Consider the following 14199-nt stretch of genomic DNA (forward strand, 5'->3'; position numbering starts at 1 on the left):
TTCTGTGGAGTCTGGTATGCTCTGTTTAGAGTGTCTAATTAAATAAAGCGAAAATGGGCATTCCTGGGCACCTCATGGGTGTATTCTAACGCTCTCTGAAATTCCTGGCCATTGAATACTCTCCCTAAGAATTTCTCCCATGAATCCCTCAAAAGCTGCAGGGATATAGCTTTATGTTATCTGATTGCCCTATACAACCATGTTACCAATCTACGACCGTGTCCCATAATATGTAATGTCTGCAGCAGAGAATTGGTGGTGGGTACAGCAGGAATCTCAGACCAGTGTCATCAAAGGGATCCTCTAATCCTTTTATATAAACGGAATTGTCCATGCGGCAAAGTGTACTGGTTGTGTAGTGTGTCGAAGTACATCAGTTCACCTTCCTGGTATAGGTCTCCAAGATATGGAGGCAAACCCCTTTCCCAGGCCTCTAATTTCCGGTAAAAGAGCAAACCCGCCTCAGTGGGGAATCCATGTAGAGGAATTGCTGGGGTAAATGGCAGTGTGTTGCCCATGTATTTGAAGCTCTTCTTACTCATGGCCATGGCATTAGTCAGCAACAGTGGGGTTCCCCCCACGCCCCTCCTTTCTGCAAATAGTAGCATGCTTAGAGCTCCTGCTTGAGTCTTGGCAGTCATGTATCTGGTTTCTTGTATGTGGGCTCCCGTGAGCCACCTGCTTGGCCATCGTAGTTGGGCCACCAAATAATAACCACACAAGTTAGGTGCTCCCTTACGCCCTTTGTCCGGCGGAAGTCTTAATTTGGTTAGAGTTATTCGTTGTCTCCCAGTTCCCCATATAAAGGTTGTTAGTAGCTAGTCTATTTGGCCAAAATACTTCTTTGGAATCACTAGGGGGAGATTTGCAAATTCATAAAGCAAGTGGGGAACTATCACCATTTTGGAAATAGCTATACAGCTCAGAACAGATAACGGCCCTCCAAAAAGCCACCTGGGAGCGTGGAGATCCCACAGCTCTACACAAGCTGCCATCAGATAGGTCTGTGTGGGCATGATAGATACTGATTCCTAGGTACCGGAATGTGGTGGCTGCCCAGTGTATAATGTGAGTTCTGAGTTTGACCTCTCTGCTTGGGGCATTATGCAACAGCAGGACAACCTTAGACTTTGTTGGGTTGACTTTCACCCCCAAGATACAACCAAAGTCTGTAAGTCCCTGTAAAAGCGGGGTAAAGTTGGCCCCCAAGTCTCGAAAATACACCCAATATCTCGTCCACATAGAGCAAAATCGCATACATGGTGTGTGCAGTGGTAAGCCCCATGATAGATGATAGACTGCTCCGTCTCGGGTGCATGGCTAGGGGTACGATAGCAAGCATAAATAGCAGGGGTGATAGGAAGCAGCCCTGCATCATACCTCTAGATATTGTAAATACTACTGAAATATGCTGTCTTTTCTTTGCCCTAAATGTGGGTCACCAGTATATGAGCTTGAGCCCTTGCAACAGGTGGTTGAGTATCCTGAAACGAGTCAGGGTTCGGAACCAGTACTATCAGCAAAGGGTATCACACGCCTGTTTAGTTTTGCGGGCACCCTCTATAATCCTTTACTCCTCAGGGGTCCGCTCCATAATTTGGTAAAATCTCCTATTATTCAAGGATGTGCTTCTCTTAGGGGTGAAACCATTCTAATCCCTGTTGATTAGCAAAGGGAGGATCACTAGCAGTCCTGTTGCAAGTATTTTACTCAGAATTTTTATAATTTGTATTTAGGATGGAATTAGGACCTTAGACAACCAACTCTGCTGGAGGGTACCCGTGTTTCAGTATTGATGTTTCTACAGCCCCAGGAATTGAAGCCGGGAGGATGCCTGCATTTAGCGCCATCTCATACATGCGTTGTAGGAATCAGAATCATAGCAAAGGCTAAGTAGAATTCCACTGGGAGGCCATCAGATCCTGGCACCTTAACTGTTGGTAACTGTTGGATGGCTCGTGCTCAGAGACTGGGACCTGTAGATCCTCCAACAGATCTCTGGTCATGACCGGGAACTGCAGTCCCGCCAGAAAGGTCTCAATGGCCTCGTCATCAATAGGGGGGTGGAATAGAGCACCTGATAATACTGCTAGAACATCCCATTAACTTCTGATTGCATATTGAGTTCCTGGTCCAACCTCCACTGTATAGATAGCATGGGTGAGTGAGTCTGCTGAGGTCTGATTAGGCAGCCAGTAAGTGTCCCGCTCTATCCCCCTCCCCCTGCGTATGCTCAATATGTACGTTGTAGTCTAAGTAGTGAATCCATTCCAACAGAGTAGCCTGATTATTCTGTGCTTCTTGTAATTGTGGCAGTGACATTGAATTACTTACAGCTGCCCTCTGAAGGATTATAAGAGAGGCCTCTAAAGTTTTCAGTTCCCCTTTAGCAGCACACCTTAGGCTCCTATGGCAGCAACCAGACAGGTCCCTCTCATAACCACCATAAATGCCTCTCACTCCACAATGAGGGACACATCTGTGCCCTTGTTTTTTGCTAAAGTAGTCAATTGCTGCATTTATTTGTATGTCTTTAATTTCTGGATCTTTGAGCCATGACAATTGTCTAGAGCTTCACTTATACTCCCCAACATTCCACCTTGTGCCTCATACCTCAGGTAGGATCACAGACACATTTTAGAGAAAGGCATATGAGCACTCCTACAGAAAGAAGCCATCAAACCTGTATATTTACAACACCAAGGGAAGGAGGTTTACTCCCTGTACTTTCTTATCCTCAAGAACAATGGGTTCCTCAGATCAGTCCTCGATCTCTGACCCTTCAACCGATACATCCTGTTGGAACACTTCCACATGCTAACTTCTTATGACGTCATACATGTGCTGCAGCAAGGTGATTTCATGGCAGCAGTGGATCTAAAGGATCCACATTAACACATTCCGATCCACCCAACTCACCAACACTATGTGCACTTTGTGGTAAGTGGACTTCATTACCAATTCAAGGTCTTGCCTTTTGGCGTAACCACCGCCCAAGGCATCTTCAGCAAATGTCTAGTGGTGGTTGCAGCACATCTAAGGTGAGGGGGCATTCACATATTCCCCTACTTGGAAGATTGATTAATCAAGAGCTCAAGTGATCTTCAGTGTCTTGCCCTTAGACAAACTGTTATACTTCTCCTACATGCCTTAGGCTTAAATATCAACATCTAAGTCAAACCTGGGCCCTCTACAGGTGCAACCCTTTCTAGGGTCAATCCTAAAGTTGGCAACAGCCAAAACCTGCCCCAGCCATTAATGAGTCCTGGCTTTCCAACAGCTTGTCCTCTTTTACAACCAAATCATCTTCTACCAGTCACAACAGTTATGCACCTTCTTGCCATGATGGCCTCCTACATCACCATAGATCTACATGCCACCCGCTCGTTTCAATAGTGCCATGGAACACAATGGCCCTAGGCAGAGGGTCACTTGGACGATCAAGTGTTGGTAAAGTCCAGTGTTCATCGCTCTCTGCAATGGTGAAACAGCAACAATCTGTTGCAGGGCTGGCCTTTCAAAGACCCCTCACCCCAGGTCACCATCACCACAGAGGCATTGCAAGCAGGATTATGCACACATCTCAATCTCACAGCAGTACAAGCATTGTTGAGCTCACACCAGCAGGGTTACCGCATCCGCTACCTCATACTCATTGCAATCCAACTAGCCCCCAAAGCCCTTCTTCCACAGATACAAGGCAAGGCCAAATCTTCGCCTCCAGGTCGCCCACACCTACTGTCTGTGGGCAGTGCACTATAGATGAACTGGTCCAGGATACGTGCTTATGCTTTTCAGCCTTTATCGCTTCTTCCACTATTGATGCACTAGATGCGACAAACATCCTAGACATTCATCCTTATAGCCATCATCTGGGTCAGACAGTCCTAGTAGTCCACTCTACTCGAAATGCCCACCAGCACCCACGAAAAACTCCTCAACAGGCCGGACATTCTCACCTGAAACCAGGGTCAGAACAGACATCCAGACAACAAACACCTCAACCCAGTGATATGGCACCTGAGATCCTAGAGTTTGGCTACCAACGCCTTCCTCAGGAGTGCATGGACGTCCTAAAGGAACCACACAGGCCAACTACTCAAGCTTGCTATGCAGCAAAATGGAAAAGGTTTGCCCACTACTGTATCCCAAAGCACATAGATCCATTAAAATCAGAGGTCCAGGAAGTTATATGCTACCTCCTTTATCGAAAACACTCTGTGTTAGAATACACTTCAATTAAGCTTCATTTAGCAGCCATAGCTGCTTAAATGCAGAATAGAGAACACACCTTGTGCTCTGTACAACAGTCATCAAGGCTTTCTTAGAGGGGCTTAAAGGAGTCATTCCCCCAAAGGTGCCTCAAGTCCCTCAATGGAATCTCAATATAGTCCTCACCAGACTCCTGAGTCCCCTTTTTGAGCCAATGCATTCCGGCCTCCTTCAGTTGCTCTCCTCAAAGGTTGCATTCTTAAGACTTATTAGTGAACTGCCAGACTCCTGAGTCCCCTTTTTGAGCCAATGCATTCCTGCCTCCTTCAGTTGCTCTCCTCAAAGGTTGCATTCTTAAGACTTATTAGTGAACTGCAAGCACTCAAATACAAAAACCCTATATCCAGGTCTAAAACAACAGGGTAGTACTACGAACAATCCAAAGGTTCTGCCCATGGGGATGTCACCCTTTCATCTCAACCAGACCATAGAACTTCCGCTTTTCTTTCCACAGCCCTCCACACTTTATATGCCAAGAGGGCTCTCATGTACCAAACCCTTTCTTAAGCTAGGCCAGTTAAAATAGTCAAGTGCATCCAGACACTACTACCTCAAAACCAAGGGAGTTCTCCCTGTACCACTGAGGGTGTACACCATATGAAAGAAGGCTTCTTCAATGGCTTTCCTTGGAAACAATGCTCTGGCTGATATATATCAGGCAACTCCATGGACAACCCCACACTCTTTATCAAACACTACTGTGTGGGTGTTCGTGCTAAAAAGCAACCTTTTGTTGGCCAGATGGACCTAATGACCCTTTTTCAGACATCTATTTCATCCACACGGTAGCCACCTCTTAAACAGAGGGATTGCTTTACTGTCTATTTAGAGAATGTGCACCCACAGCAATACATGCTACGAACAGACAATGTTACTTACTCTGTAAACATCTATTTATAGTGTATAGTGCTCTAGAATCAAATGCACCCACTCTCTTCCCTCGAGACGTATGGCTCCGGCTGCAGATCTATCTCCTTCCTTCCTTTTTTCTTTCTCTTCTATACCGTATTCTCTAAAAATGCACATGTGCACCACTTTCTTCTACCACTCTCACCCGCTGGGTGAAACAAAATCTATCATGGAGTTGGTGCCCAGACTCAATGCCAGCATAAGGAGGAACCGCCTAATTCTTTGCAGCTCATTATAGTTTTAAAGAAAAATAAGTTGCAAACGTCTGAGCCCAACACTAGAAGTCAGGAGTATGCAGAACATGTGAATCTACAGCACTACCTGCTATGAACAGATGCGTACAGGGTAAATAGCACATTTCTTTTCCGTTTTCTATCAGATAGATTGTTACAAATTCTGACAATTAAAGCACTAATAAAGTCAGCGGACATAGCATTGTTTGTCATCTCTGCTCACTGTCTTCTGTGAAAGATATACATTGCAATATACTTCTTTGAATTTGAACAGCAATCACAAAAGCGAACCTAAGCAGTCTTACCCCATCAATTTTCCAACTCATGGAAAACCTAAACAAAACGGGGCACCACATATCACACATATATAAACTCCTCCGCCTAACGACCTCAAATCTCAACGAAAAAAATAAACGGTACTGGGAAAACCAGATAGGCCATACTCTCACAGAGCAGGAACTAACGACCATGTGGGCCTCCCCCACGCAAAATATAATTTCACCAGTATTAGCGCAAACTAAATTTTGGTTACTACACCAAGCACACTGGACCCCAGCAAAGCTTGCGAAACTGAGCCTAAGAGAGAATAGCCAGTGCTGGAACTGCAACAAGGCAACAGGGGACCTAGCCCATCTAATCTTCCAGTGTAGCAAGGTCAAGAAATTCTGGGACAAAGTGTTCGACTTCACCAACCAGACACTAGGCTGCACCCTCAAGAGGGAGTTCTGCACCCTAACAACAGCACACATCAACACCGACATCGACACACAATAAGACAGGAACCTTCTTGACTTCCTCCTAACTAGTGCCACAAAGATTATACTGGCCAAATGGAAAAACACCTCCAAGTCCACCTTTAAAGGGTGAATAAACTGGGTTATATTTTTAAGAGGTGCCGACAACACAGCACTAAGATATACGCTCTGGAAGAAACCCAACAGACAGATGTGGTCATCACTAGACAAGGCGCGAGACCCATTCAAACCACCGTAGTCAAACTAAACTACGAGATAGAAACAAGATTTTGTACGCCGATCTTCCACCACCTGCCAACAACTATATGTTACATGTTTCATGTTATATGTCTACGAAATAGCTTAGAGCCAACAAAGGAAGTCCATCGTAATGTGTACACTGAACTATTAGCCCAAGGGGACTTGGAACCAACCGCCCAACAGAGGAAAACAATGCATAGATCATTCATTTGTCTATGGTATATAATGTACAGGCGCAGTGATCTATGCGCCAGAAATAGTATATGTGTTTTTATTTTGTGTGTACCATGTCTATGAAAATACAATAAAAATATATTTAAAAAAAAATAATAAAAGGGTGTTCTTTAAAAGTTATTTATTTTCTATTGTCTTTTCAGCACACCTTCATCAAGAATGCTAAGCCAGTTTCAATTTTGAGGGATCTGATTACCGAAGCCATGGAAATCAAGGCGAAAAGACATGAAGAACAACAACGTGAATTAGAAGAGGAGGATGAAAATTCGGTTTGTATTTCTCTTCCAATGGTAAAATGCATGTTCCTTATAATTCAGCGCCTCCTGGGATGTATGTTAATGGTGACATAGTCGTTAAAGGATACACAGCCTTATTGCTTCTGTCAATATCTAGACATTTTGTCTTCAAAATATTGGCCGGCCCCTTCATTTCTTCAGTGCGCTGGATAATTTTAACTTTAGAGCCTAAATAATGACATGATTGCAGAGCCAGAATGAGGATTATGCAGACCCGGTGCCTGTTATAACTAAACTTGTGCTATAGATGGATGCAAACCAAGAAAAGAAAAACCTTGCATATAATGACTTAGCTGTGTAGGGAGTTTCGGCCCATTAACAGAGGTAAGTGCAAATGGATCTCTGTGGGTGCATATCCATGGATACATAAGGAAATGAAGACTACGAACACATGTCGAAACAGAAAGATCAATGTGCATCCTGTAGTGGACTCCTGTACCACCCTACATGTAAACCTACATGAACATTTATGCTTGTTCCAATAGTGCTCTAGACAAGTGAAGAGGATGTGATTGATGCCTATACTTGAGTTCAGCCGCTTCACCATGGAGCTGTGCTTTTCTTGCAAGCTACCTTGCTTTAGTGACCTTGACTTCCTGATTTGGAAATTCCATTTCCAAGTGCTCCTGGGCCTTGTAAAAAGGACATAACTGTCTGACATCATTTAGCAGCTAGTGAGACTGCTAATCTAGTACCAAGCAGAACAGTGGTGTTGCTCTCCTGTCGCCAGTTGAAAATACATTGAATATGGAGACCTGTACCAAGCCTCGGGAATATTTAGTGACCTAGACAAACATCTCTTGGAATTTAGGTGTTTAATTGATAAACCTGGTAAGTATAATGTTTTACAACTTAAAAGAGAAATAGACCAGTTTTGATATTAGTAAAACAACAAGAGAACCACCATCGTCAGTGAAGTGGAAGCAGGCATATTGTTGAAATGGGTAAGGAGATACTAACACTAAAGACAGTTCAACCCATAAAAAGAGTATCATTGCCATTTTGAGAGAGCACATCAGCAGAGAACAGTCAAAGTGCTTCTCAGGAAGGCCAGTTCTCCAGGATAAAATTAGTCGCAGGGGAAGTATAAAAGGATATCTAAATAAATGAACTTGCTGAAACCTGAGCTGAAGCAGACGTAAGTAGAGAGAAAGAAAAACATTCAATATGTGGGAGAAAAATGCAAAGACACACATCATCTCCCCATTAGATAATGAACAGTTATGGCATTTTCCAGCGAAGCCATTACATATATGACTCCCCTAGTTTGTAAATTGCAGCATTTCGACCAGTGGTCATTTTAGGCGGTGTTTTGTTAGAAAAGCACTCACATTATCGGTCCCTGGGTGCCCTTAATGAAGAATTTGCTGAAACCTCTGAAATCTAATGTAACTGGTGTGCTAGTAAAGATAGTTAAGTGATGAAGGAAAATAAAATAACTTAAGGAAGGGGCAGAAAAAACAGGCACCAATGTGAGGAGAATTAATTGTCCGTACTAGAACAACATAGAAAATGTCAAGTTTGGGAGATACTTTCATCTTTACTAATCAAATTTAATAGCAGTTCTCATACTCTACTCCATAGCTCCCAAATATAATGCAATGCAGAGGCCAGCAGATGTGACCCTTCACCGCCAACTGAGAAATAAAGCTGCAGTGTTTTATGGCAACAGCTTTGTCTGGACGGCTCCATTTGGTGAGTGCAGCAGGTCACCATGGACGTCAGGTGGTGTTGTGTGCAGTAGTAATTGGGCAGACGAGGTTTATGGCCTTTGCAGAGGGTTTGTTCTTCAACCCAGTGTAAGGCAAAATCATGGAAGAACTACATGGGGTGGAGAGACAGCTGTGGAAGCCTACAGTTTGAAATACCCTCTCCCCAGGGATACACTTGTCCTAATGAAAATGCAAACCTTGAGCTGAACACTTGAGCTTGAGCTTTAGGGGGAGTTAGGCCTCCATTTACCCAGAGAATGTCTGTCAGCTCTCCTCAGAAAGACACCTGTGAGTCAGCCAGTAGGTGAAAGTAGTGTTATTGCAAAGGGAAGCAGCGTTTCTTCGAATCATGATCCTCATTGGCTAGGAAAACTACATACAGGAACTGGTTGGGACCAAAATTAACGAAAGGGGAATGCACCATTACATTTTCACTCACTGTTCCTCGTGCTAGGGCTGACGAACTTGAGGCAGTTGTAGCGACCCTGGGAGTGAAGCTTGACAAGGCATAGGGCAGGTTGTTGAGGCAAGACTTGAAACATTTAAATGTAAGAGAGTGGCACAGTTGTGAGGCATTGAGAACTCTCTAAGAGTAAGTGATTCAGAAAATGGGAACACTTAAAAAAACTGTGAATAATTCAGGTGGGGGCAATTAAACCATAGATGCAGAATGTAAACGTTTTATTAATATACTCTACTTACACTAACATCAAGCTCACACTTTCCAAAGAGCCGGTAGCACGGGAGCCTGGCAGGCAGAACTATCATAACTGAAACTAAGCAACAAAACGCAATTCATTCACCTGCAAGCCTCTCTCTTTAAGCCCCCCCAACCTCCAGAGGTTTCCACTGAGACAGTCTTTTCAACGTGCCTATTTCTCAAAATGTTCTGCCTGCTTTGAGGTTACGCTTTTGCCTCCCACCCACCAGCATCACAAAGCAAAGTGTTTCCCACATTTTTTTTAAAGCTTGTCATGTTCTCAAGAGCTGAATAGCCCCCTATTAGGACAACCGTCCAAGGGAATAACAACACCACAAAAAGAACTCCCTTCTGTGGACATCCAAAGAATATTTTTCAAATTCTCTGAGGCTTGCAGGAGAAATGTGACTCAATCAATGTTGTGCAGACGACGTTAGACAAAAAGTGATGGGTATTCTTCCTCAGACTTCCTGTTTGGACAGATGCCCTCTGTAAGGCTCAAGAAAGCTCCGCAACCCAGTATGTTATTTTCGGGTTTTCCTATATTTTTACTCTAATGAACGTAACTGTCTGCCGGAGGTGTGGCTTGGCAGCCAACAATGGCGGTCACATGAGCGAGTGGCTCTGCGCCGACTGGCTAATTATCCGAAGGACAACGCTGTTTCCTTCCATCGGCGACGGTTATTAGCGTGACCGGAGGGTTCCCGGTGTCCCGCTGCCTCTGAAAGAGACGTTCCGGCGCCTGCGAACCTGGGCCTTGGTGGTGTTCCTGGGACCTGCGCAACTGCGAGATTGGGCCTATGGAGAACACACGTAGCTGACCCGGGGGGGGCCGGGACGAGGCTGGGCCGCGGTGTCCACAAGATCTACACCCGTGAGGAGACGTGCTGTACCGGGTTGGAGGGGTGCAGCACGGAGGCAGATCTTGTGTCGCGTACTGCACATCGGCGAAAACCGGGTGAGATCCAGAGCCGTGCTTGGAGCTGCGAGCGGCTTGGGCCCCCTGGCGACAGATCACCCACTGGCGGCCGGACGAACCTGTTTGACGGCCCGCATGGGGAACAGAGTGGGGCTTCCTTGGCATCTTGCCTGCAGTGTGTGGCTGCCTACAGCATAGACACTTGCACCCTTGTGCGTCACTTTGTTGCTGTGGTTCGTGCAGGTTGATGGCGAGGGGTTGCGCGAGGCGTGCTGGGCTTAGTCGGGCTTTTTCCCCCCTGGCCTGGAGCTGATTTGCTCCATTGAAGGCAGATCGTGGGCTGCTGAGAGGCCGGTGTGCCCTGGCGCCAAGAAGTGCGTGCAGGCGTGTGGCTGGACTCGGCCTGAATTACGTGGGCCCAATGTTATCAGCGATCTCTGGCCTAGACCCCTATTGACGTGCTTTGCCCGGCTGTGAATGGCTGGTTCCTTGAGCCGGGGTGTGCCCTCGGGGACCCGGAGCTGATGTTTGGGACCTGTTGGGTGGCCCCCCTTCGAGCTTGTGTGGTCAGTGCAGCTGAGGACTGACTGAGAATACCTCCGTACCCCCGGACGACATTGAGGGGATAACTGGTGTGTGCCTGGCTCAAGACACTGAGGGACCCCTGGAGGCGCCACCGATTCTTGCTGGGGAGAGGTGACTTGAGCCGTGGCCGACACCGAGAAGTGATTTCCACGTGTGGTCATAATACTGTGGCCTGCGGAGGCCTGGGGCTGCCTGTCCAGAGATCCTACGTACTGTCGCTGCATCGCCTGACTCTGTGGTGACTGGATTGAGAAGCACTTTGGGCTGCATTCGGGTGTCGCCGGCCTTGTGGCGCAGACATGGGTAAACCCAGAGTGAAACTACAGGAGTCTGCCCCGGAACAGGGGGAGGGCCAGAGGGGGCCAACTCGGAGCACCCCGGAGACGCAGGGACCAGAAGACCCTGTACAACAGCAGCTGTCAAAGATCCTAATCTCAGACACAAAGGAGACACTGCACCTAGATATCAGTACAGTGTCTGTGGGACTGGGCCTCCTGCGTGCTGAACACCAGAAGCTCAGTGACCGAGTGAAGATGGTGGAATCCTCCCTTGAGGAACTGTCCCCCGCACACCAGGCGACGCAAAAGCAAGTGACAGACTTAACCGACGGGGTTAGACTGATGGAGCACAGAGCAGAGGACAGTGAGGGGCCTAACCGGAGGAATACCATTAGTATCCTGGGTCTCCCGGAGGGAATTGAAAACGGAGATATGATGTCCTACCTGGAGCTCTGGTTACCCACAGTTGTAGCTCCTGAGGGACTAACGCAATTCTACACTCTGGAGCGAGTACATCGGGTCCCGGCAAGGCCACCGGGCCGTCCCCAGAGACCGTTGGTGGCCAAATTATTACATTACAGGGACAGGGACATCTTGCTCCAGAGAGCTCGCTCTGATGGTACGGTTGAGGTGAACAACAGCAGGGTCTCAATATTCCCGGATTATACCCTTGAGGTGCTATGGAACCGTGCCTCTTTCCTGGAGGTCAAGAGCGCGTTGAGGGCGGAGGGTCACCAGTACTCTCTTATCTTCCCTGCTACGTATTATTGAGGATGGCAAGATGCACTTTCGTGACACTGCCTCTGCGGCTTAGGATTGGTTGGAGGAATATAAGACTGGGGCCCCCCGGAGCTGCAAGACCAGGCACCGCCTCGCCAGACCTGGCAAACTGGAAAACGCTCCAGGAGAAGACCGCAGAGGAGCGTCCCAAAGAAGCCGAGCCCCTCACAAACAGAGCGTGAATGAGCGGCGGCACTGCAGGCAGTGGCAGAGATGATGTAGGACGACAAACATCAGTCAGAGGTGGGCTCACGTTCGCCGAGGGGCATGGAGGGATTGGACTCCTCCAATGCAGACAGTTTAATCTTGCCAAAGATCACCCCGAAGTCAGCGGATGAGATAATATAGAGGGAGCTGCCAGGTGGAGTGGCCTTGCTTGTGGAGTTTGGACTCCTGGAGGTGGCGGGCCGTACAGGAACCACAAGGTAACATGGTCCAGGTTTGATTAATGGGAAGGTCGGTGCTTGGCACAACCCCCCGGCATACTATCTACGACCTTGAGACTTTTGCCTAGGTCATGACCACCCCTGTAGGACCATACCATAGGTGGTTTGGACCTTGATTGGCTATATTTTATACAAAGGGTTTGGGTGGGTGGCTGTTGCCATGCTGCTCTGGGGATTGGGGAGTTTGTCCATGTTGGGATCTGTTATTCCTTTTTGTCCTTTAATTGCTTTCTTTTGGTTCCTTTTTTGCATAAGACCTCTCTTGCCTATGACTTGGGTACTATATTGTATAGTTGGCCGGGGGGGTATGCGGAGGGGGGACGGGGGGGGGGGGGAGGGGAGTCACTTAACTAACAAGGACTACACAGCACCAGACGCTGAAATTCCTTACGTGGAATATTGATGAGCTGGGCTCCATGTCTAAGCACCATAGCATTCATAATTCTGTTAAGAGGCGGGGGTGCAGGTAGCTCTCCTGCAGGAAACTCATCTGCTTCAAAAGGAGCTGACAAGGCTGCACAGATGGTGGAGGGGGCAGGTGTATGCCACGTCTTTCTCGACATACGGCTGAGGGACATTGATTTGGACTCGAGCGGGAGTACCGTTTGAACTGACACGGTCTGTTATTGATAAAGAGGACAGGTATGTCTTCTTCTTGGGGAGGCTGTATGGGTGGGAAGTTACTTTGGGCTGTTTGTATTCGCCCAATCAGGACCAATTGGCCTATATGGCTGACATCTCGACTCGTATGGCAGACATGGTAGGCCCAGTACTCATAGGTGGGGACTTCAATGGAGTGATAGATGTGGACCTGGACCAATCGCATCCCCCTCTGTCCGGACCCCAAACCCGCCGAGTGGTGGCTGGACTGCACAATTGGATGTCCCATTGGGGGTTGAACGATGTCTGGTGAATACAACACGGGGATATGCAAGAATACTCCTTCTACTCCCCGATGCACCAGCTCCACACTCTATTAGATGCCTTTTGGACCTCCTCCACCCTTAGTGGCTCCATCACACATGAAGAATATTTGGGGCACACCTTGTCTGATCATAGCCCACTGTTATTGACGTTCCTGCCAAATAGGGATAGACCCCCAATACCAACATGGCGCCTCACTCCAATGTCCCTTGAAGATGCTCCCTTTGCTGATGCTCTGCAATCCTTGGTATGTGACTACTCTGTTGATAATGAGCGTTATGCCTCATCTGCTTTGGTAGAATGAGAAGCTTTTAAGGGGGTGGTGAAGGGCCATTGCATGGGGCAAACTGTGGGAGTGCGTAGGGAATTACATCACGAGTTGCTGGATAAGGAGGGGGGAAATACAGGAGTTGGATAATCTCCAGGGACGAGACTCGCAAGACCACGCATGCCTTCTGGACAAACGTGAGCAATACGCCTCTACACTGGAACGGCTTAGGTCCCACGATTACAAGTCCTATATGGATGGTGTGCAGGGAGAGGAGGGACGGGCTGGTCGTCTGCTGTCCTGGTTGATCTGGCCCGAAATGCACAGATTCCCGATTATGCCCGTACAGAAGACTGATGGTGTGACCCTGCACGACCCAAGTGATATTAATACTTTGTTTAAGGATTATTATAAAGCCCTTTACACCGCCTTCTCGGGACCTTCTAGTGCAGCCGTTGATGCTTTTTTAGACCCGCTCGGTCTTCGCACGCTGGATGAGGAAAGGAACGCGGAATTAGGCATACTATCTACGACCTTGAGACTTTTGCCTAGGTCATGACCACCCCTGTAGGACCATACCATAGGTGGTTTGGACCTTGATTGGCTATATTTTATACAAAGGGTTTGGGTGGGTGGCTGTTGCCATGC

General features: G+C 47.3%; 1 protein-coding gene across 1 annotated transcript in view; it reads left to right on the forward strand.

Annotated features, from left to right (window-relative positions):
- The window catches only part of STK3 (serine/threonine kinase 3), a 968587-nt gene that overhangs the window by 508767 nt on the left and 445621 nt on the right, over positions 1–14199 (forward strand). The window contains exon 8 of the mRNA XM_078686976.1: positions 6787–6912. Within this exon, the coding sequence (XP_078543102.1) occupies positions 6787–6912 (126 nt within the window). The remainder of the gene's footprint in view (positions 1–6786; positions 6913–14199) is intronic.

Source organism: Lissotriton helveticus, chromosome 4_1 (genome assembly GCF_964261635.1).
Source record: "Lissotriton helveticus chromosome 4_1, aLisHel1.1, whole genome shotgun sequence".
Taxonomy (NCBI): Eukaryota; Metazoa; Chordata; class Amphibia; order Caudata; family Salamandridae; genus Lissotriton; species Lissotriton helveticus.